The sequence below is a fragment of the Hyla sarda genome, chromosome 4 (genome assembly GCF_029499605.1).
Source record: "Hyla sarda isolate aHylSar1 chromosome 4, aHylSar1.hap1, whole genome shotgun sequence".
Lineage (NCBI taxonomy): Eukaryota > Metazoa > Chordata > Amphibia > Anura > Hylidae > Hyla > Hyla sarda.
In genome coordinates, this window is record NC_079192.1 from 39,183,038 (window position 1) to 39,205,849 (window position 22,812).

General features: G+C 44.7%; 1 protein-coding gene across 1 annotated transcript; it reads left to right on the forward strand.

Moving 5' to 3' along the window:
- Positions 1-3,528: 3,528 nt before the first annotated feature.
- On the forward strand, positions 3,529-22,561 carry LOC130367342 (vascular cell adhesion protein 1-like). The gene is made up of 5 exons (XM_056569754.1): positions 3,529-3,797; positions 14,138-14,404; positions 14,640-14,948; positions 15,225-15,500; positions 22,464-22,561. The coding sequence occupies exons 1-5, from the start codon at positions 3,731-3,733 to the stop codon at positions 22,559-22,561; spliced, it is 1,017 nt and encodes a 338-aa protein (XP_056425729.1). The 5' UTR covers positions 3,529-3,730.
- Positions 22,562-22,812: the final 251 nt, after the last annotated feature.

Consider the following 22,812-nt stretch of genomic DNA (forward strand, 5'->3'; position numbering starts at 1 on the left):
ACTGGATAGGCCTTTTTTAAAGGTCGCGCAGAGAGCCTGGTTATTCCATGATAACTCGGAAGCAAGAGTACGAAATTGGATGGCGTACTCGCCCACTGAAGAATTACCCTGGACCAGGTTCAACAGGGCAGTCTCGGCAGAAGAAGCTCGGGCTGGCTCCTCGAAGACACTCCGGACTTCAGCGAAGAAGGACTGGACTGTGGCTGTGGCAGGATCATTGCGGTCCCAGAGCGGTGTGGCCCAAGATAAGGCCTTTCCTGAAAGAAGGCTTACTACGAACGCCACCTTAGACCGTTCTGTAGGAAACAAGTCCGACAACATCTCCATATGCAGGGAACATTGAGACAAAAATCCACGGCAGAGTTTAGAGTCCCCATCAAATTTGTCCGGCAGGGACAAGCGGAGGCTAGGAGCGGCCACTCGCTGCGGAGGAGGTGCAGGAGCTGGCGGAGGAGATGGTTGCTGCTGTAGCAGAGGCAGAAGTTGCTGTAACGTGGCGGTCAACTGCGACAGCTGTTGTCCTTGTTGGGCAATTTGCTGCGATTGCTGAGCGACCACCGTGGTAAGGTCAGCGAGACTTGGCAGCGGCACCTCAGCGGGATCCATGGCCGGATCTACTGTCACGATTCGGCTTCCAGGTAGTGGATCCTCTGTGTCAGCGAGGGATTGGCGTGGACCGTGCTAGTGGACCGGTTCTAAGAGGCTACTGGTGTTCACCAGAGCCCGCCGCAAAGCGGGATGGTCTTGCTGCGGCAGTAGCAACCAGGTCGTATCCACTAGCAACGGCTCAACCTCGCTGACTGCTGAGAAGGCGTGGGACAGAAGGACTAGGCAGAGGCAAGGTCAGACGTAGCAGAAGGTCGGGGCAGGCAGCAAGGATCGTAGTCAGGGGCAACGGCAGGAGGTCTGGAACACAGGCTAGGAACACACTAGGAAACGCTTTCACTGGCACAATGGCAACAAGATCCGGCCTGGAGTGCAGGGGCAGTGATCAGATATAGTCTGGGAGCAGGTGGGAGCCAATTAAGCTAATTGGGCCAGGCACCAATCATTGGTGCACTGGCCCTTTAAGTCTCAGAGAGCTGGCGCTGGCGCGCGCGCGCCCTAGAGAGCGGAGTCGCGCGCGCCAGCACATGACAGCAGGGGACCGGGACGGGTAAGTGACCTGGGATGCGATTCGCGAGCGGGCGCGTCCCGCTGTGCGAATCGCATCCCCGACGGCCATGACAGTGCAGCGCTCCCGGTCAGCGGGACCGACCAGGGCGCTGCGGGGAGAGAGACGCCGTGAGCGCTCCGGGGAGGAGCGGGGACCCGGAGCGCTGGGCGTAACAACGTGGCCTTCAATTCCGGACAAATTTTCTCTTCAAAATCCCAATGGCGCTCCTTCTCTTCTGAGCATTGTAGTTCACCCACAGAGCACTTTACATCCACACATGGGGTATGTTCTTACTCAGAGGAAATGGTGTTACAAATTTTGGGGGGCTTTTTTCCTATTTTCCCTTGTGAAAATGAAAAATTTAGGGTAACACCAGCATTTTAGCGAAAAAATTTTTTTCTCATTTTTCCATCCAACTATTTTGTCAAACACCTGTGGGGTGTTAAGGCGCACTATACCCCTTGTTACGTTCCGTGAGGGGTGTAGTTTCCAAAATGGGGTGACATGTGGGTATTTATTTTTTTGTGTCTATGGAAGAACCGCTGTAAAATCAGCCACCCCTGTGCAAATCACCAATTTAGGCCTCAAATGTACATAGTGCGCTCTCACTCCTGAGCCTTGTTGTGCGTCCGTACAGCATTTTGCGCCCACATATGGGGTATTTCCATACTCAGGAGAAATTGCGTTACAAATTTTGGGGGTCTTTTTTTGCTTTTACCACTTGTGAAAATAAAAAGTATGGGGCAACACCAGCATGTTAGTTAAAAAAATTAAAAAAAATTACACTAACAGGCTGGAGTAGACCCCAACTTTTCCTTTTCATAAGGGGTAAAAGGAGAAAAAGCCCCCCAAATTTGTAGTGCAATTTCTCCCGAGTACGGAAATACCCCATATGTGGCCCTAAACTGTTTCCTTGAAATACGACAGGGCTCTGAAGTGAGAGAGCGCCATGCGCATTTGAGGACTTCATAGGGATTGCATAGGGGTGGACATAGGGGTATTCTACGCCAGTGATTCCCAAACAGGGTGCCTCCAGCTGTTGCTAAACTCCCAGCATGCCTGGACAGTCAGTGGCTGTCCAGAAATGCTGGGAGTTGGTGATTTGCAACAGCTGGAGGCTCTGTTTTGGAAACACTGCCGTACGATACGTTTTTCATTTTTATTGGGGGGGGGGCACTGTAAGGGGGTGTATATGTAGTGTTTTACCCTTTATTATGTGGTAGTGTAGTGTTTTTAGGGTGCGTTCACACTGGCGGGCGTTCACAGTGAGTTTACCGCTAGGAGTTTGTGCTGCGGTGACAAATTTGCCGCAGCCCAAACTTGAAGCAGAAAACTAATTGTAATCCTGCCTGTGTGAATGTATCCTGTACATTCACATGGGGGGACAAACCTCTAGCTGTTTCAAAACTACAACTCCCAGCATGTACTGACAGACCGTGCATGCTGGGAGTTGTACTTTTTCAACAGCTGGAGGCACACTGGTTGGAAAACCTTCAGTTACTTAACTCAGTATTTTCCAACCAGTGTGCCTCCAGCTTTTGCAAAACTACAACTCCCAGCATGTACTGATCGCCGAAGGGCATGCTGGGAGATGTAGATATGCAACAGCTGGAGGTACACAACTACAACTCCCAGCATGCCGAGACAGATGTTTGCTGTTTCGGCATGTTGGGATTTGCAGTTTTGCAACATCTGGAGAGCTATAGTTTAGAGACCACTGCACAGTGATCTCCAAACTTTGGACCTCCAGATGTTGCAAAACTACAAATCCCAGCATGCTCAGACAGCAAACTGCTATGTGGGCATGCTTGGAGTTGTAGTTTTGCAAAATCTGGAGAGTGACAGTATAGAGATCATTGTGCACCCCGGTCTGGTCCCCGCCCGGCACGCGGCGGGGACAGAAATTCCCACGGGCGTATGGATACGTCCTGGGTCCTTAAGTACCAGAAAGTCATGGCGTATCCATACGTCCTAGGTTCTTAAGGGGTTAAAGGGGTACTCCGCTGCTCAGTATTTGGAACAAACTGTTCTGAACGCAGGAGCCGGCAGCTCGTGACATTATGGCCCCGCCCCCTTATGCCATCACGCCCCACCCCCTCAATGCATGTCTATGGGAGAGGGCGTGACGGCTGTCACACCCCCTCTCATAGACTTGCATTGAGAGGGGGGTTTGTGACATCATGAGGGGGCAGGGCTATGACATCACAAGCTCCCGGGGCCGGCGTTCGGAACAGTTTGTTCCAAACGCTGAGCAGCGGAGTACCCCTTTAAGTCAACCAAATATTCGTATCTAAAATTTGATATAATTAACAATGCCCCCCCCCCCCCCAATCAATGAGAGTGCCCGGACACCAGATGGTACTCTTGGAAGGACCCTTGAGATTGTCCCAGCGGGTGAGATTGTCCCAGCGGGTGCTTGACCCTTCCTCAGATAGTCAGTAAGGCTCAGAACTAGATGGGCTGTCTGAGAATAGGAAATGCTGAAGAATGTGTCATGTTATTCAGGAAGGAACTGCAGAACACTGCCCAGCGCTTCAGCCTGAGTTCTGACTACAGTCACCATCTTGACCAAGAATGGCGCGGGCGGTGAAGTGTGCTCATCTGATGGTCCTATCAGTCATTGGAGTCTTCCTTTCTACAGGTGAGCAGACTTACTCAGGGTACTTGTAAGACATGAGTTTTTTTTATGTTTGTATAATGTATACTGTATGAAGGGGTTAAAATGAAGCAATCCCTAGCACTGGTGCTGTGCACTATGTTTGTCTGTGTTTCTGGTGCCCCCTGGTGGTCTTGCTGCTTCTAGCGTACAGATTCTTATCAGCCTGCGCAATGTAAGGAATCACTCTGTTGCCCATGGTTATGTGTCCTTTCCTTCAGAAAATAATAGTAATATAATTGCAATAAAATGTGATACATGTGAGAAGATGACCTGGGTGAAGTCTGAGATCATGGACGACCATGTTCTCCCAAAAATGATGCTCAACATTCCAGGTGGCAGATCCAGGACTGAAATTTTGACAGGAAAAGAGGTGGCAAATGCACTTCCTACAGTCAGGAACAAGTATACACCACTAGTATACAAAGACCAATAATACTGCCATATTGTGTCCCCAAAACACTTGTAGCCCAGCACAAAATAGTGGTACGAACATAGATCACCAAAACAATAAAATAGTGCTGGTGTATGGGGCACCGGTCTAGTTCCCTTATACAGTTTATATTCTCTTTAGGCGATTTGTCTTATCTTTGTTTCCAAATATGCAATTTCCCTTCCTTAGACTTTTCGGAGTCTTATCCGGTCTCTTTATTACTTTTTCTTATGCCTCTTAATATATTTTATTCCTGCAGACCTAAATTAAGACCTTAACCCCTTGAGGACCCAGCCATTTTACACCTCAGGACCCGGCCATTTTTTGAAGATCTGACCACTGTCACTTTAAACATTAATAACTCTGGAATGCTTTTACTTATCATTTTTTTTTCGGGACATATTCTACTTTAACATAGTGGTAAAATTTTATGGCAACTTGCATCCTTTCTTGGTGAAAAATCCCCAAATTTTATGAAAAATTTAAAAATGTAGCATTTTTCTAACTTTGAAGCTTTCTGCTTGTAAGGAAAATGGATATTCAAAAAAAAAATAATTTTATTCACATATACAATATGTCTACTTTATGTTTGCATCATAAAATTGATGAGTTTTTACTTTTGGAAGACACCAGAGGGCTTCAAAGTTCAGCAGCAATTTTCCAATTTTTCACATCATTTTCAAACTCACTATTTTTCAGGGACCAGTTCAGGTTTGAAGTGGATTTGAAGGGTCTTCATATTAGAAATACTCCATAAAAGACCCCATTAGAAAAACTGCACCCCCCCAAAGTATTCAAAATGACATTCAGTCAGCGTTTTAGCCCTTTAGGTGTTTCACAGGAAGAGCAGCAAAGTGAAGGAGAAAATTCACAATCTTCATTTTTTACACTCGCATGTTCTTGTAGACTAAATTTTTTAATTTTTACAAGGGGTAAAAGGAGAAAATGTATACTTATATTTGTAGCCCAATTTCTCTCGAGTAAGCACATACCTCATATGTCTATGTAAAGTGTTCGGCGGGCGCAGTAGAGGGCTCAGAAGGGAAGGAGCGACAAGGGGATTTTGGAGAGTATGTTTTTCAGAAATGGTTTTTGGGGGGCATGTTGCATTTCACATTTTTGCAAGGGTTAATAGCAGAAAATACCCCCAAAAATTTGTAACCCCATCTCTTCTGAGTATGGAGGTACCCCATAAGTTGACCTGAAGTGCACTACGGGCGAACTACAATGCTCAGAAGAGAAGGAGTCATATGTGGCATTTTGAGAGCAAATTTTGCTCCGGGGCATGTCGCATTTAGGAAGCCCCTATGGTGCCAGGATAGCAAAAAAAAAACCACATGGCATACCATTTTGGAAACTAGACCCCTTGAGGAATGTAACAAGGAATTAAGTGAGCTTAAATACCCCACAGGGGTTTCACGACTTTTGCATACGTTAAAAAAAAAAAAAAAAAAAAAAATCATTAAATGTGTGTTTCCCCCACAAATTTCACATTTATGCAAGGGTTAATAGCAGAAAATACCCCCCAAAATTTGTAACGCCATCTCTTCTGAGTATGGAGGTACCCCATAAGTTGACCTGAAGTGCACTACGGGCGAACTACAATGCTCAGAAGAGAAGGAGTCATATTTGGCTTTTTGAGAGCAAATTTTGCTGGGGGCATGTCGCATTTAGGAAGCCCCTATGGTGCCAGGACAGCAAAAAAAAAAAAAAAAAAAAACACATGGCATACCATTTTGGAAACTAGACCCCTTGAGGAACGTAACAAGGGGTAAAGTAAGCATTTACCCCCCACTGGTGTCTGTCAGATCCTTGGAACAGTGGGCTGTACAAAATTTTTAATTTGCACAGCCCATTGTTCCAAAGATCTGTCAGACACCAGTGGGGTGTAAATGCTCACTGCACCCCTCATTACATTCCGTGAGGAGTGTAGTTTCCGAAATGGGGTCACATGTGGGGTTTTGTTTTTTTTGTGATTGTCAAAACCGCTGTAACAATCAGCCACCCCTGTGCAAATCACCTCAAATGTACATGGTGCACTCTCCCTTCTGGGCCTTGTTGTGTGCCCCCAGAGCACTTTGCGCCCACATATGGGGTATCTCCGTAGTCAGGAGAAACTGCATTACAAATTTTGGGGGACTTTTTTCACTTTTACCTCTTGTCAAAATGAACAGTATAGGGCAACACCAGCATGTTAGTGTAAAGAGTTTATTTTTTTACACTAACATGCTGGTGTAGACCCCAACTTCACCTTTTCATAAGGGGTGAAAGAAGAAAAAGCCCCCCAAAATTTGTTAAGCAATTTCTCCTGAGTATGGCGATACCCCATATGTGGCCCTAAACTGTTGCCTTGAAATAAAACAGGGCTCCGAAGTGAGAGAGCGCCATGCACATTTGAGGCCTAAATTAGGGACTTGCATAGGGGTGGACATAGGGGTATTCTACACCAGTGATTCCCAAACAGGGTGCCTCCAGCTGTTGCAAAACTCCCAGAATGCTTGGACAGTCAACGGCTGTCCGGCAATACTGGGAGTTGTTCTTTTGCAACAGCTGGAGGCTCCATTTTGGAAACAGTGGCGTACCAGACGTTTTTCATTTTTATTGGGGAGGGGGGCTGTGTAGGGGTAAGTGTATATGTAGTGTTTTTTTATTTTTATTTTGTGTTAGTGTAGTGTTTTTTAGGGTGCAGTCACAGGGGCGGGGGGTTACAGCGAGTCTCCCGCTGCGAGTTTGAGCTGCCGCGCAAAATTTGCTGCATCGCAAACTTGCAGCCTGATACTGACTGTAAGCCCCCTGCCCATGTGAATGTACCCTGTACATTCACAGGGGGGGGGGGGGGGGACCTCCAGCTGTTGCAAAACTACAACTCCCAGCATGCACAGTCTATCAGTGCATGCTGGTAGTTATAGTTTTGCAACAGCTGGAGGCACATGGGTTGGGAAACACTGAGTTAGGAAACAGACAATGTTTCCCAACCAGTGTGCCTCCAGTTGTTGCAAAACCACAACTCCCAAACATTCTCAGGCATGCTGGAAGTAGTAGTTCGGCAACATCTTTAGAGCCAGATGTTGCCGAACTACAACTCCCAGCATGCTTGGAGTTGTAGTTTTGCAACATCTGGAGGACTACAGTTTGCAGACCACTAATACAGTGGTTCCCAATCTGTGCCCTTCTAGATGTTGCAAAACTACAACTCCCAGTATGCTAAAACTGTCCAGGCATGCTGGGAGTTGTAGTTCTGCAACATCTGAAGGGCCAGATGTTACAGACCTACAACTCCCAGCATGCCTGGACAGTAAGGGCATGCTGAGGATGTGTAGTTTTGAAACATCTGGAAGGGCACAGTGGTCTCCAAACTGTGGACCTCCAGATGTTGCAAAACTGCAACTCCCAACATGCCCAGCGATTGGTCGGTTAGTTAACCGACAGATCGCAGGGAATAGGAGGAGGTGGCCGGCTTGCCATCTCGCTCCTATACTCCAGCATGGTCCTGGCTGTCTGTGACAACCAGGATCATGCAAAATTACCGGGTGGTCGGGTCCCAGAGACCCGATCAGCCCGTTATCGCCGCAGATCGCTGTTGTGATTTCAGCAGCGATTTGCGGCGATCGCCGACATGGGGGGCCTACATGGCCCCCCTCGGCGTTTGCCCTGGATGCCTGCTGAACAATTTCAGCAGGCATCCGCTTCCGATATCTGCCCGGCGGAGACCGGAAGGACTCAGGACGTATGCATACGTCCTGGGTCCTTAAGTACCAGGGTCCCAAGACATATGCATACGTCTTGGGTCCTGAACAGGTTAAGGACCCAGCCCATTTTCACCTTAAAGGGGTACTCCGGTGCTAAGACATCTTATCCCCTATCCAAAGGATAGGGGATAAGATGCCTGAGCGCGGGGGTCCCGCCACTGGGGACCCCCGTGATCTTGTACGCAGCACCCCGTTACAATTAGTCCCCAGAGCATGTTCGCTCCGGGTCTGATTACTGGCGATCACGGGGCCTGAGCATTGTGACGTCACGGCCCCGCTCCCGTGTGACGTCATGCTCCGCCCCCTCAGTGCAAGCCTATGGGAGGGGGTGTGACAGCTCCGGCCCCGTGATCATCAGACCAGGAACGAACATGCTCCGGGGACTGATTGTAACGGGGTGCTGCGTGCAAGATCACAGGGGTTCACAGTGGCAGGACCTCCGCAATCAGGCATCCTATCCCCTATCCTTTGGATAGGGGATAAGATGTCTTAGCGCCGGAGTACCCCTTTAAGGATCAGAGCATTTTTTTTGCACATCTGACCACTGTCAATTTAAGCATTAATAACTCTGGGATGCTTTTACCTTTCATTCTGATTCAGAGATTGTTTTTTCGTGACATATTCTACTTCATGTTAGTGATAAATTTTGTCGATACTTGCATCATTTCTTGGTGAAAAATTCAAAAATTTGATGAAAATTTTGAAAATGTAGCTTTTTTTTTTTTTTACTTTGAAACTCTCTGCTTATAAGGAAAATTGACATACCAAATAAATTATATATTAATTCACATATACAAAGGGGAGATTTATCAAAGTTGTCCCGCATCAATATAGACCAAACTACAGAGGGTTAGGCCGGTCTATTGTGCGCCTAATTTATCAAAGGTAGCACCGCTGCGCACGGACTTCGTGATCTCTGCTTTAGACTGTATTTACCTGCTTTCAGCCGATGTGACTTGTCGCTGAAAAGTCGCTTTTGATAAATTCAGCACCAATGCATTTTTCCGTCTAAAATAGACCAGAATGCATCATGTTCTAAAAATCCTCTAAAGCAAAAGTCGCAAAAAAGTCGCACATATTTAGACTGCGACTTTCTGTGCGACAAATTTAGACAGGAAAATCCAGTCTAAATCCTTTGATAAATCTCCCCCCGTATGTATACTTTATGTTGGCATCATAAAGTTGACATGTTTTTACTTTTGGAAGACACCAGAGGGCTTCAACGTTCAGTAGCAATTTTCCAATTTTTCACAAATTTTTCAAAATCTGAATTTTTCAGGGACCAGTTCAGTTTTGAAGTGGATTTGAAGGGTCTTCATATTAGAAATACCCCATAAATGACCCCATTATAAAAACTGCATCCCTCAAAGTATCCAAAATGACATCCAGTAAGTGTGTTAACCCTTTAGGTGTTTCACAGGAATAATAGCAAAGTGAAGGAGAAAATTCAAAATCTTGTAGACCCAGTTTTTGAATTTTTACAAGGGGTAAAAGGAGAGAAATCTTCCTAAAATGTTTAACCCAATTTCTTTTGAGTAAGGAAATACCTAAGATGTGAATGTAAAGGGCTCTGTGGGTGCACTAGAGGGCTCAGAAGGGAAGGAGCGACAATTGGATTTTGGAGACTGAGTTTTTCTAAAATGGTTTTTGGGGGCATGTCACATTTAGGAAGCCCCTATGGTGCCAGAAAAGCAAAAAAAAAAAAAAAAAAAGAAATCCACATGGCATACTATTTTGGAAACTACACCCCTCAAGGAACGTAACAAGGGGTACAGTGAGCCTTAACACCCCACAGGTGTTTAACGGCTTTTCGTTTTCACTAAAATGCAGTTTTTCCCCCAAATTTACCATTTTTACAAGAGGTAATAGGAGAAAAAGCCCCCCAAAATTTGTAACACCATTTCTTCTGAGAACATACCCCATATGTGGATGTAAAGTGCTCTGCTGGCGCACTACAATGCTCAGAAGAGGAGGAGCACCATTGGGCTTTTGGAGAGAGAATTTGTTTGGAATGGAAGTCGAGGGCCATGTGCGTTTACAAAGCCCCCCGTGGTGCCAGAACAGTGAAGCCCCCGCCCCCCCCCCCACATGTGACCCCATTTTGGAAACTACAACCCTCACGTAATGTATTAAGGGGTGCAGTGAGTATTTACCTCCCACAGGTGTCTGACAGATCTTTGGAACAGTGGGCTGTGCAAATGAAAAAAATCATCTCAAATGTACATAGTGCGCTCTCACTCCTGAACCTTGTTGTGCGCCCGCAGAGCATTTTACGCCCACATACAGAGTATTTCCGTACTCAGGAGAAATTGCGTTACAAACTTTGGGGGTCTTTTTTTCCTTTTACATCTTGTGAAAATAAAGTATGGGGCAACATCAGCATGTTAGTGTAAAAATCTTTATTTTTTTTACAATAACATGCTGGAGTAGACCCTAACTTTACCTTTTCATAAGGGGTGAAAGGAGAAAAAGCCCCCCAAAATGTGTAAGGAAATTTCTTCCGAAATACGACAGGGCTCTGAAGTGAAAGAGCGCTATGTGTATTTGAGGTCTAAATTAGGGATTTGCATAGGGACAGACCCGGATGCAAGAATTAGATTTGCCTCCGATACCAAAATTACCCTATGGCAGTGTTTCCCAAACAGGGTGCCTCCAGCTGTTGCAAAATGTCCCACGGGTGGGGGCTTACAGAGAGTTTCCCGCTAGGAGTTTGAGCTGCAGCGGAAAATTTGCTGCATCTCAAACTTGCAGCGAGAAACTCACTTTAAACCCCCCACCCGTGTGAATGTACCCTGTACATTCACATTGGGGGGAGTGGGCAAACCTCCAGCTGTGGCAGAACTACAACTTCCAGCATGCCCTTTTGCTGTCCATGCATGCTGGGGCTTGTGGTTATGCAACAGCTGGAGGAACGCTGGTTGCAAACACTGAGAAGGAGATTTATCAAGATCCGTAGTAGATTTTTTTTTCTGTAAAAAAGTTGCACGTAATCGCGACTTTTCTATACATGCTGCGACTTTTTGATTTTTGCTTATTCCAAAGGACATTTCTGAAATCTGCTCACGTAGTAATTTTTTAAATTTTTTTTTACTATGCGTTACTATGCAGTGGTCATGTATTTATCAAATGTGATAGTTGCTATTTATGAAGAAAAAAAGTTGCATCTCTATTTAAAAGTCGCATATGTATTCCAGGTCCAACCTGGCTTACAGAAAGTGCATGCGTCTGCAGAAAAGGAATTTAACACCCACTTTAACAACTATTCTTGTTCTGCATCATAAAACAAAGCTACTACATTAATGTTAATGATGGGAAAAAAATTTAGGAAACGTACATGCTGGCGTGCCCACAAAATTTTTTAATTAATGTTGTGTTAAAGTAAGGCACAAAATAATTGTTTAAGAATTTCTACAGACTACGTAAATAATTCATATGTGGCACTAAAATTTATCCTTAGTGCATAACATCCATAGTAATACAGCTTCATGCACATTTTGTGGCTTTACTATTTTTTTTTTCTTTTGTGGCTTTACTATTATTTATGTGCCTGTTGGTGCTGCGCTGTCTTCATTCCTGCCGTAAACTCCGGCCTCGATGCCATTGAGTGAGGGCTTATTTTTTACGGGATGAGCTGTACTTTTTATTGGTATCATTTTTGCGATACGTGCTACCTTTTGATCTTTTTTTATTCCGCTATTTGTATCAAAATTGGCGAATTTTGCGCTTTTTTGTTGTTGTTTTTTTTTTTACGCCGTTCATCGTTTTTATCTTACACTTCATACTTTTATTGAAGAACTTTTTATTTTATTAATTTTTTTACTGGATCTCACAGGCTTCTGTAGCAGGCAGACAGGAGGTCATGATTTGACCTCCCGTTGCCATAGCAATCAACAGCGACATGCGATCGTATTACGCCCTCCCCCTATCAACACCATGGATGCCGTGATCATGGCATCTATGGGGTTAATGCTGCCAGGACCGGCACAATCGCGTCTCTGGCAGGACTCCGGCTGTGATTGACAGCTGGGACCTGCCTCCGATCTCCTGCGCTGTCCGCGGCAGTGCAGGAGATTGCTAGGACGTATGCATACGTCCCAGTGCGCGAACGTGTGGGGTGCTAGGACATATGCATATGTCCTATAGCGGGAAGGGGTTAATTGCCATTTTTTTTACCCCTGTAGCTTTAAATAAAAATGTTTTTGCATGAGGGCTATTTTTTTTTTGCGCCATAACCAGTTTTTTTTATCAGTACCATTTTGGTATTGATCTGACTTTTTAATCGCTTTTTAACTTTTTTGGGGGGATATTATAAAATTAGCAATTCTGTGGTTTGATATTTTTTCTTTACATTTACGTCATTTACAGTATGGGATACGTAATGTTATATTTTAATAGTCCGTACAATTATGCACGCAGTGATACTAAATATGTTTATTATTATGTTTACATGTTTTTATATAGGAAAAGGGGGTGATTTGAACTTTTAACATGGAAGGGGTTAATGTGTGTCTTTTAAAATTTTATTAAAACTTTTTTTTTCTTTTTACACTTTATTAGACTTTTAGGAGGAATCATTAGATTCCTCATACAGATCAATAGCGTTCTATTGAACTCCATTGATCTGTGTGCTCTGCAATCCATTGATAGAGCCTAGTCCAGCCAGGCTCTATCAATGACAGAGCCACGGACACCAGAAAAGCAGAGGTAAGCCCTCCAGCTACCTCTATAGTGGATCTCCCCCCCCCCCCCGCGATCACGCTGCGGGGGGGGGGGGGGGGGGGCGATCCACCCCACGAGCCCACCAGGGAGCATTCACATGTCCCTTTAGACGCAGCTGTCAGCTTTGACAGTGGCGATCTAAAGGGTTAATAGCCAGCTGCGGCAATCGCTGCATGCTGGCTATTAACACCGGTGTAAGGTGGAAACTTGGAAAGCAGTGGTCGCAAGTCTGCATGGGTCGCAAATTTCCACCTCACAGCGGCCCCCGGCTACTGAGAACAGCCGGGGGCTGCATAGTATGGAGTAGGCAGGAGTTAAGAGCCACTCCATACAGACTGCAGATCGCTGCCGCACTTGGCAGGAAAACTCACCTGCCCGGCGCCCGGAACTGCATGTCCCGAGCGTCGGGCGATAGGAATTCCACATCCCTGACATCTCCAGATCAGATCAATTGAAGAAAGACGTAAGGGCCCTAACATAAGGATAAAGACTTCCAACTTTTTTTTTTTATATCCCAATGGATTAGACAGAGACGTCATTTCCATCACTTATTCGTATGAAGACTGTGGTTCCTCTTGAGTTACACTTTAAAACTCGACCTGTCTCCACTACCACTGTTAAACCCTTGTCTTTACCTGTAACCCAGATACAGATCAGTCTCTTGGTTCACTCCTAATACATTTAATAACCAATATAGACTACACCACAGATCAGCAGAGGAGACAGTCTTTGAGTTGTCAATCTCACAAATCTGTAGTAGGTTCCCCTCCCTAGGGATCAGTTTGCAGAGTGGAGAAATTCCCCATCTGTTGTGCTGCTACAGGGATGTAAGGGAGAAGAGATTAATATCAAAATCCAAACTTGACACTCCACAAAAGTGTCACTCTCAAGGTCAAGCCTCCTATATAGTGCTTCCATCAGGGCCCCAAAATAATAGCACCATATGCAGTACTCCTAAAAAAATTTATGCAGGTCTCAATGCCTCCAATATAAAAGGGCCTACATACTTTTTTAGTTCTATTACCAGAAGAAATTCAGTGCAGGCCCCAGACCTTTTCATCATAGCATACAACCAGTGCAAGCCAGGGACTAAGGTGAAGAAATAACTGCAACACTGAAACAGTTGAAATAGAACCATGGCTGTGGCCACTGCAATGGCTTCCATAAATGGTCTTACTGGGTTTTGGAAGAAGATTGAGATAGGGTATGCAATTTTTGTTCGGGTACCTGCAAAAGAATGGTTAAGTACTCATGGGGGTACACGGACCACAGGTTGGGAACCTCTAATGTAGGACACATGGACGCAGTGGGGTAGGAATGCCATTAAGCATTAGCTTCACTTCCTAGGAAAAGGTGTAAATTCTTTGTCTGTCTGTCTACTGTTCAATTCACTTTCTTGATGGGTCTCTCTTCAACAATTTCAGGACAAGCTGGGGAGGCATGTGAATTAAGAACTCTTAGTTCCGAAATGTTTGCTCCACTGGGAGAATTGGTTCTGCTCAACTGCACCGTTACCTGTCCTAATACACCTATCTGGGAATCCAGACTAGAGAAGAGGAATCCACAGATGGGGCCAACTTGGGCATCGATAGAGGTTCTTGTAGATGACTGGGAGAAATCTCAACTGGTTTGTTTACAGACATTAGATGATGAAAGCCTATTAGAATCAAAGGTGGTGGTCAGGGCTTATGGTAAGTACTACACAGCAATAACTACAGTAGATATTTTTTGTAGATATGGTATATACAATCCTGTAAGAATTGGAGAACCTTCTCAGTTTACGGCCTCATTCCAGAACATACCATACCTGTTAAATTACACACGGAAGATAACTTTCAGATATTGTAACGTGAGACCACAAAATGTGTCACCAGCCCACGGATACATTTTATGCACAAGTCATTCAGTTTTTATCTTTCGTTCCAGCACTGCCCACCGAAGTGACAATAGATATGGATGAAGAGATGAAGGAGGGAACAGCCCACAATGTCACCTGCACTGTCTACGACGTGGCTCCAGTGGAGAATTTACAAATACAACTGCTCAGAGCCAACACTGTCATCAATAGTTCATTGTTCAAAGAAGATGGACGACGAGGCAAACAGACGGTAAAGGCCACGTACGATCTCACAGCTAGTCGTACGGACAATCTCCAGAACTTCTCCTGTCTGGCCAACTTGGTGGTAACAAGGAGTTTTGCATTCAGTTCTTCCAGCGTGACTCTAAGGACATATGGTAAGGGCCACCATAATAACCAATCATTTACTTGTGAACTGAAATAAAAGCCTCTATACACATAGTAAAACTCATGGATCACATATGGTGACAGGAAATAGAGGGGAGAAACAATGGGGAGACATTTCATTGGTTGAAGAGATCAACATCAGAGTAAGGGCAAACATCCTATCAGCAAGTAAAGGATAGAACAGATGCAAAATAAGCAAATAAAACATAAATGGTCTTTGTAATGATAGATGATTGGCATTTCACACTTTTTTGTATAACCCTCAGGTCAACCAGATGTTCCTGTTGTCACCATTACACCTGACTCAAATATTCAGGAAGGAGAGTCCTTTAATATAACCTGCCTATCAGATGGTTCTCCTAGCCCCGAGTACCACTGGATAGTCCCTACTGGTGCTGAGGTGACTTACACTCAGAGTAGTTCGATAATATTGGCTACAAGGGCTGGTCTAAGTCATAATGGAACCTACACTTGTGTGGCCAGTAATAAACATGGACGGGTCACTGCTTCCCAGAATGTACAGGTTACACCACTAACCAAAGGTAAGCAAAATGGATCACCATTGGTCAATGACTCCACTGGACTGTAATGGCCTAAGCATTTCTAGTTACGTGTTAAAGAGTTCCACCAATCTTATTATTGGGTGTAGAGATGAGAGAAGTTACAGTGATTCGTCACAAACTTCTCAGCATTTTTTTCCATTTCACCCCACAAATAATAATTTTTTTTGTTTTCGCTGCAGATTATGTTATAAAATAAGTGATGTCCTCATAAAGTACAATTGGTGATGCAAAAAAACAAACCAAAGAGCAAAGGAGGAGGAAAAAACTAAAATAGTTTTGAGTCCTTAAGGTGAAAATGGGCTGAGGCCCTAAGGGGATAGACATGAATGGAGGGGGCGTGACGTCACGTCCTGATCTCGGAGGCAACGTCCAGCACAGAAAGCTGGGGGCTGCACAGAGATCATGGGGGACCCCTGCGATCATACATCTTATCCCCTAAACTTTGGATAGGGGATAAGATGTATAAAGCCGGAATACCCCTTTAATAGTCATCTACTTGTCTCAATGCCATCATTATACAGGGTGAGCCATTTATATGGATACACCTTAATAAAATGGGAATGGTTGGTGATATTAACTTCCTGTTTGTGGCACATTAGTATATGTGAGGGGGGAAACTTTTCAAGATGGGTGGTGACCATAGTGGCCATTTTGAATCCAACTTTTGTTTTTTCAATAGGCAGAGGGTCATGTGACACATCAAACTTATTGGGAATTTCACAAGAATAACAATGATGTGCTTGGTTTTAACATAACTTTATTCTTTCATGAGTTATTTACATGTTTCTGACCACTTATAAAATGTGTTAAATGTGCTGCCCATTGTGTTGGATTGTTAATGCAACCCTCTTCTCCCACTCTTCACACACTGATAGCAACACCGCAGGAGAAATGCTAGCACAGGCTTCCAGTATCCGTATACACTGCTATATACTACTATATACACCGCAGGAGAAATGCTAGCACAGGCTTCCAGTATCCGTATACACTGCTATATACTACTATATACACCGCAGGAGAAATGCTAGCACAGGCTTCCAGTATCCATATACACTGCTATATACTACTATATACACCGCAGGAGAAATGCTAGCACAGCCTTCCAGTATCCGTATACACTGCTATATACTACTATATACACCGCAGGAGAAATGCTAGCACATGCTTCCAGTATCCATAGTTTCAGGTGCTGCAGAATGGGCAAAACAAAAATTGGAACAGGACCCTCAGTTTACGCAGAAGATTTTGTTCAGTTAATATCACCAACCATTCCCATTTTATTAAGGTGTATCCATATAAATGGTCCTCCCTGTATATCAGCAGATAGTAGACACTATGGTTTCTTTCAACTATTTTATTATTGAGTTTTTAATAATAACACAATCACATTATGCTTGTATGAGTTTGTCACGTTTATTGACAGTATGGTTTCTAGGATAGCGATACTGGAAGAGTTGACATTGACCACCACTCTGAATCTATGTAGTCCCATTGTATCCATTGCTATGAACTTGGCGAGGGTCTTTCAGATCTTGGGGAACTTGTGGGATCTGTCCTTAAATTCTGTATTCCCAAATCAATGGTGACATCACAGTGCAGTCTTTATCCAGGACCAGCTTAGTTGTAGGACCTACTTTAATCTGACTGTTACAAAGTGCCTATTACAAAATGAGTCATAAAGAAATCAGGGGTCACCAGTGTACCCACCTGTACAGAACCTCATTTCTCAGCAGTCTATAGGCACTGAATCATTGCTCTTCCTCCCCCACACAATTCCCCTTAAGGACGCAGCCCTTTTTTACCTTAAAGGAGTAGTCCAGTGGTGACTCTGTGGTGAACAACTTATCCCCTATCCTAAGGATAGGGGATAAGTTTGAGATCGCGGGGGGTCCAACCGCTGGGGCCCCCTGCGATCTCCTGTACGGAGCCCCGACAGCCCGCGGGAAGGGGGCGTGTCGACCTCCACACGAAGCGGCGGCCGACATGCCCCCTCAATACAACTCTATGGCAGAGCCGAAGCGCTGACACCCGCTATCTGGCCGGAGAGCCTGGCCCCCGTACAGAGAGAACGTAGGGGGCCCCAGCGGTCGGACCCCCCGCGATCTCAAACTTATCCCCTATCCTTAGGATAGGGGATAAGTTTTTCACCACTGGACTACCCCTTTAAGGACTGAGCCCTTTTTTGCAATTCTGACCACCGTCACTTTATGCATTAATAACTCAAACGCTTTTACCGAATATTCTGATTTAGAGATTTTTTTTCGTGACATATTCTACTTTATTTTGGTGGTAAATTTTTGTCGTTACTTGCATCCTTTTTTGGTGAAAAATCCCAAAATTTCATGAAAATTTTGCATTTTTCTAACTTTGAAGCTCTCTACTTGTAAGGAAAATGAATATTCCAAATAAATTTTATTTTTATTCACAAACACAATATGTCCACTTTTTGTTGGAATCATAAAATGGACATATGTTTACTTTTTGAAAAAATTAGAGCAGTAATTTTCAAAAATGTCATGAAAATTGCAAAATGTGAAGGGACAGATGTTACAGAACTACAACTCCCAGCATGCCTGGGCAGTTGAGACATGCTGAGAGTTGTAGTTTGGCAACATCTGGAGGGCTACCATTTGAGCACCACTGTAACAGTGGTCTCCAAACTGTGACCCTCCAGATGTTGCAAAACTACAACTCCCAGCATGCCCAGACAGCCTTTGGCTGTATGGGCATGCTGGGAGTTGCAGTTTGGCACCCAATAGGAAGGGCAGCAGTAAATATCGCTTACTGCCCCCTTCCTCCCCCCCCCCACCACCGTCTCTTCCCTACCTGCGCCGTGATCTCCGCAGTCTCCAGCGACGATCGGCGGTCCCCACGCATCTTCTCCCCCCGTTCTGCCCGACATCCAGGGGTGGGCAGAACAGGGGGTTGCCATGGCAACCCACTGTCCTGCGCTGCCATTGGTCAGAATTCAGTTCTGACCAATGGCAGGGGATAGGAGGAAATAGAAGCACTGCGACCTCGCTCCTATCCCTCAGGATGATTGGGGCTGTCACTGACAGCTCCGATCATCCCTATTTTCAGGGTGATCGGGTCACCAGAGACCCGATCAGCCGGGAATAGCAGAAAATTGCATGTCTGAATTGACATGCAATTTTCTGCGATCGTCAACATGGGGGGGTCTCAGGACCCCCCTCGGCGATGTGCCGGGATGCCTGCTGAATGATTCCAGCAGGCATCCCGGTCCGGTCTCCAACCTGCTAGCGGCGGGGACCGGAATTCCCACGGGCGTATGCATACGCCCTACGTCCTTAAGGACCCGGGCTTTTTCCGTTTTTTCATTTTCAATTTTTCCTCCTTAACTTTAAAAAATCATAACTCTTTAAAATTTTCACCTAAAATTCTATATGATTGCTTATTTTTTGCGTCATTAATTCTACTTTGTAATGACATTAGTCATTTTACCCAAAAATCTACGGTGAAACGGGGAAAAAAAATCAATGTGCAACAAAATTGATGAAAAAACACTATTTTGTAAGTTTTGGGGGCTTCCGTTTTTACGCAGTACATTTTTCGGCAAAAATGACATCTTATCTTTATTCTTTATCTTTATTCTGTAGGTCCATACGGTTAAAATGATACCCTACTTGTATAGGTTTGATTTTGTCGTACTTCAGAAAAAAATCATAATTACACGCAGGAAAATTTATACGTTTAAAATGGTCATCTTCTGACCCCTATAACTTTTTTATTTTTCTGTGTTCATGGCGCTATGAGGGCTCATTTTTTGCGCCATGATCTGAAGTTTTTAGCGGTACCATTATTGTTCTGATCAGACTTTTTGATCACTCTTTAGTGGTATAAAAAGTGATAAAAAATGCGCTATTTTGGACTTTTGAATTTTTTTGCATGTACGCCATTGAACGTGCGGTTTAAAAAGCGGTATATTTTTATAATTCGGACATTTCCGCAGGCGGCGATACCACATATGTTTATTTTTATTTATTTTAGGGGAAGGGATAATTGAAAGGGTTAATGATTTTTTTTTACACTTTTCTTATGCAATATTATAGCTCCTATAGGGGGGGCTATAACATTGCATGTACTGATCTTTTACACTGATTGATCCATCTCCATAGGAATGGATCAATCAGTGTTTTCGGCGATTGATTGCTCAAGCCTGGATCTCAGGCTTGAAGCATTCAATCGGCGATCGGACAGCGCAGGAGAAGGTAAGAGACCTTCCTCCTGTGCTACAGCTGTTCGGGATGCCGCGATTATACCGCGGCGATCCCGAACAGCTCCCTGAACTAGCCGGGCACTTTTACTTTAGTTTTTAGCCGCACGGCTCAGCTTTGAGCGCGCGGCTAAAGGGTTAATAGCGCACGGCACCGCGATCAGTAGCGGCGGGTCCCGGCTTCACTATGACGCCGGGCCTGCCGCGATATGATGCGGGGTCACCGTGTGACCCCGCATTATATCGCAGGACCGGGACCCAGGACGTACCCATACGTCCTGGGTCCTTAAGAGGTTAAAGGGGTACTCTGGTAGAAAACTATATATTTTTTTAAATCAACTGGTGCCAGTAAGTTAAACAGATTTGTAAATAACTTCTATTACAAAATCTTAATCCTTCCAGTACTTATCAGCTGCTGTATGCTCCAGAGGAAGTTCTTTTCTTTTTGAATTTCCCTTCTGTCTGACCACAGTGCTCTCTGCTGACACCTCTGTCCATGTCAGGAACTGTCCAGAGCAGGATCGGTTTGCTATGGGGATTTACTTCTACTCTGGACAGTTCTGGGCATGGACAGAGGTGTCAGCAGAGAGCACTGTGGTCAGACAGAAAAAAAAATTCAAAAAGAACTTCCTCTGGAGCATACAGCAGCTGATAAGTACTGGAAGGAGTAAGATTTTTAAATAGAAGTAATGTACAAATCTGTTTAATTTTCTGGCACCAGTTGATTTAAGAAATTTCTTTTTCCACCAGAGTAACACATTAAGCAGGCGCACCCCTAAAAAAGTGGTCACAACGGTTTCCGCTAGAGTTGAGCAAACTTCCAGTAAATTGGCTCATAGCAAACCTCGGCTGTTGATTACTTTAGTCTGCGTAAATTAGTTCAGCTTTCCAAGGGCTCTGGTTGCTTGGAAAAGTCTGGGATGACAGTCTTAAAGGGGTTATCCAGGAAAAAACTTTTCATATATATATATATATTAAATCAACTGGCTCCAGAAAGTTAAACAGATTTGTAAATTACTTCTATTAAAAAATCTTAATCCTTACCATACTTATGAGCTTCTGAAGTTAAAGTTGTTCTTTTCTGTCTAAGTGCTCTCTGATGACACCTGTCTCGGGAACCGCCTAGTTTAGAAGAGGTTTGCTATGGGGATTTGCTTCTAAACTGGGCGGTTCCCGAGACACGTGTCATCAGAGAGCACTTAGACAGAAAAGAACAACCTTAACTTCAGAAGCTCATAAGTACTGAAAGGATTAAGATTTAATAGAAGTAATTTACAAATCTGTTTAACTTTCTGGAGCCAGTTGATATATAAAAAAAAAAAAAGTTTTTTCCTGGATAACCTCTTTGAGTCTCCTAGGTCTGTATCCACCTTTTCGAGGAAACTGGAGCCCCTGGAATGCTGAACTAATTTACGCAGACTGAAGTAATCAACAGCCGAGCTGCGAAGTTCTCTACGAGCCAATTTACTGTAAGTTTGTTTAACTCTAGTTTCCACCTTCAGGATTCTGCAACAAAATTTCCGAGTGGAATTAATCAGCTCGGAAATTCTTTTCTGTTCATTCTTTTGGTGGAATTGGTGACAACACAGGTGTGCACTGTTGAAGCGCTAAAGGATTTCGGTGGTGCCCATAACTCACAGAAGCCCTGCCCGAAATATCTTTTGTAGTAACACTAGGCTAAGGCCGGCACTGATACAATCAAACAAACAAAAGCAAATTTTACCGTGTATGGGGAGTGGAGAAAACAGGTAGGTCAGGGCTCAAGTCCTGCAGGAACTCATGGGAACAGAGTTCCTGCACTTTTTCCACAGCAGGAACACAGTTCCCATTAGCAGGAGTCCTGCAGGACCAGCCCTTAAAGGGGTACTCCGCCCCTAGACATCTTATCCCCTATGAAAAGGACTTCCGCGATCTTGGCTGCGGCACCCCAGACATCCGGTGCACAGAGCGAGCTTCACTCCATGCCGGATGACTGGTGATGCGGGGCAGAGGCTCCTGATGTCACAGTAATGCCCCCTCAATACAATTCTATGGAAGGGGGCGTGATGGCCGTCACGCCCCTCCCATAGACTTGCATTGAGGGGCCGTGATGTCACGAGCCTCTGGCGCAGCACCCAAAGCTCTAAACGAACGCCGGGTGCAGCAGGGAGAACGTGGTGGTCCCCAGCAGCAGATAGGGTATAAGATTTCGAGTACCCCTTTAAGTGGAAATCTTGGGTGAGTTCCCACACTTTTTTTTTTCCAGGACTTGATCCCTGAGGTAGGTGCAGATATAAATCCAGGTGCTAAACAAAAAATAGCCATAACACAATATCATCCAGAGAAAAGCATATAGGTAGCACTCACACTGATGAGTGTATAAAAGAAGAAATCATCTTAAAAACGTGCCCGTGGGGGGTTAGGGGAATCCGTGGTCAGCGCGAGGCTGACTGACTGGCGGAGAGGCTAGCCTCTCCGCCAGTCAGTCAGCCTCGCGCTGACCACGGATTCCCCTAACCCCCCCCCCCACGGGCACGTTTTTAAGATGATGGAATAAAGCTGTATCTTCTTTCATACACTGATCGGTGAGTGCTACCTATATACTTTTTTTTTTTCTGGATGATATTATCTTCTGTAGTGCGAATGTAGCCGAACAGCTGATGTTTCCTGTATTGTTTTTTTTATATTTCTATTCATTTTATATATGACCATTATTTTATGTTTTGCAGGACTGCCCCGCGGTCGCATAGGAGACATATGTTCCGCAGTTCTTGTTTTTATCATATCTCTTTCCATCTACTGTAAGACAAGTATCCATCTACTGTAAGACAAGTTCAGCCTCAGTAAATACAGATTAGCCGTTTCTGTGTCTTGGACCTTGTTGAAAGCGGAGTTTATACCCAAAAAGGTGTCAAACCCCTGTGTTTCACAGATTGATTACAGTTCTATCCGGTATACAGAATCATCTGTGATCTGACTATAGAGGCAACCTTTATCATTTGCCTGTCCTCGGTTTGTTACAATGCATCAGGGCAGCTAAAATGAATCAGCCTGCAGCCTGGAGGTCCCGGCGGCTCT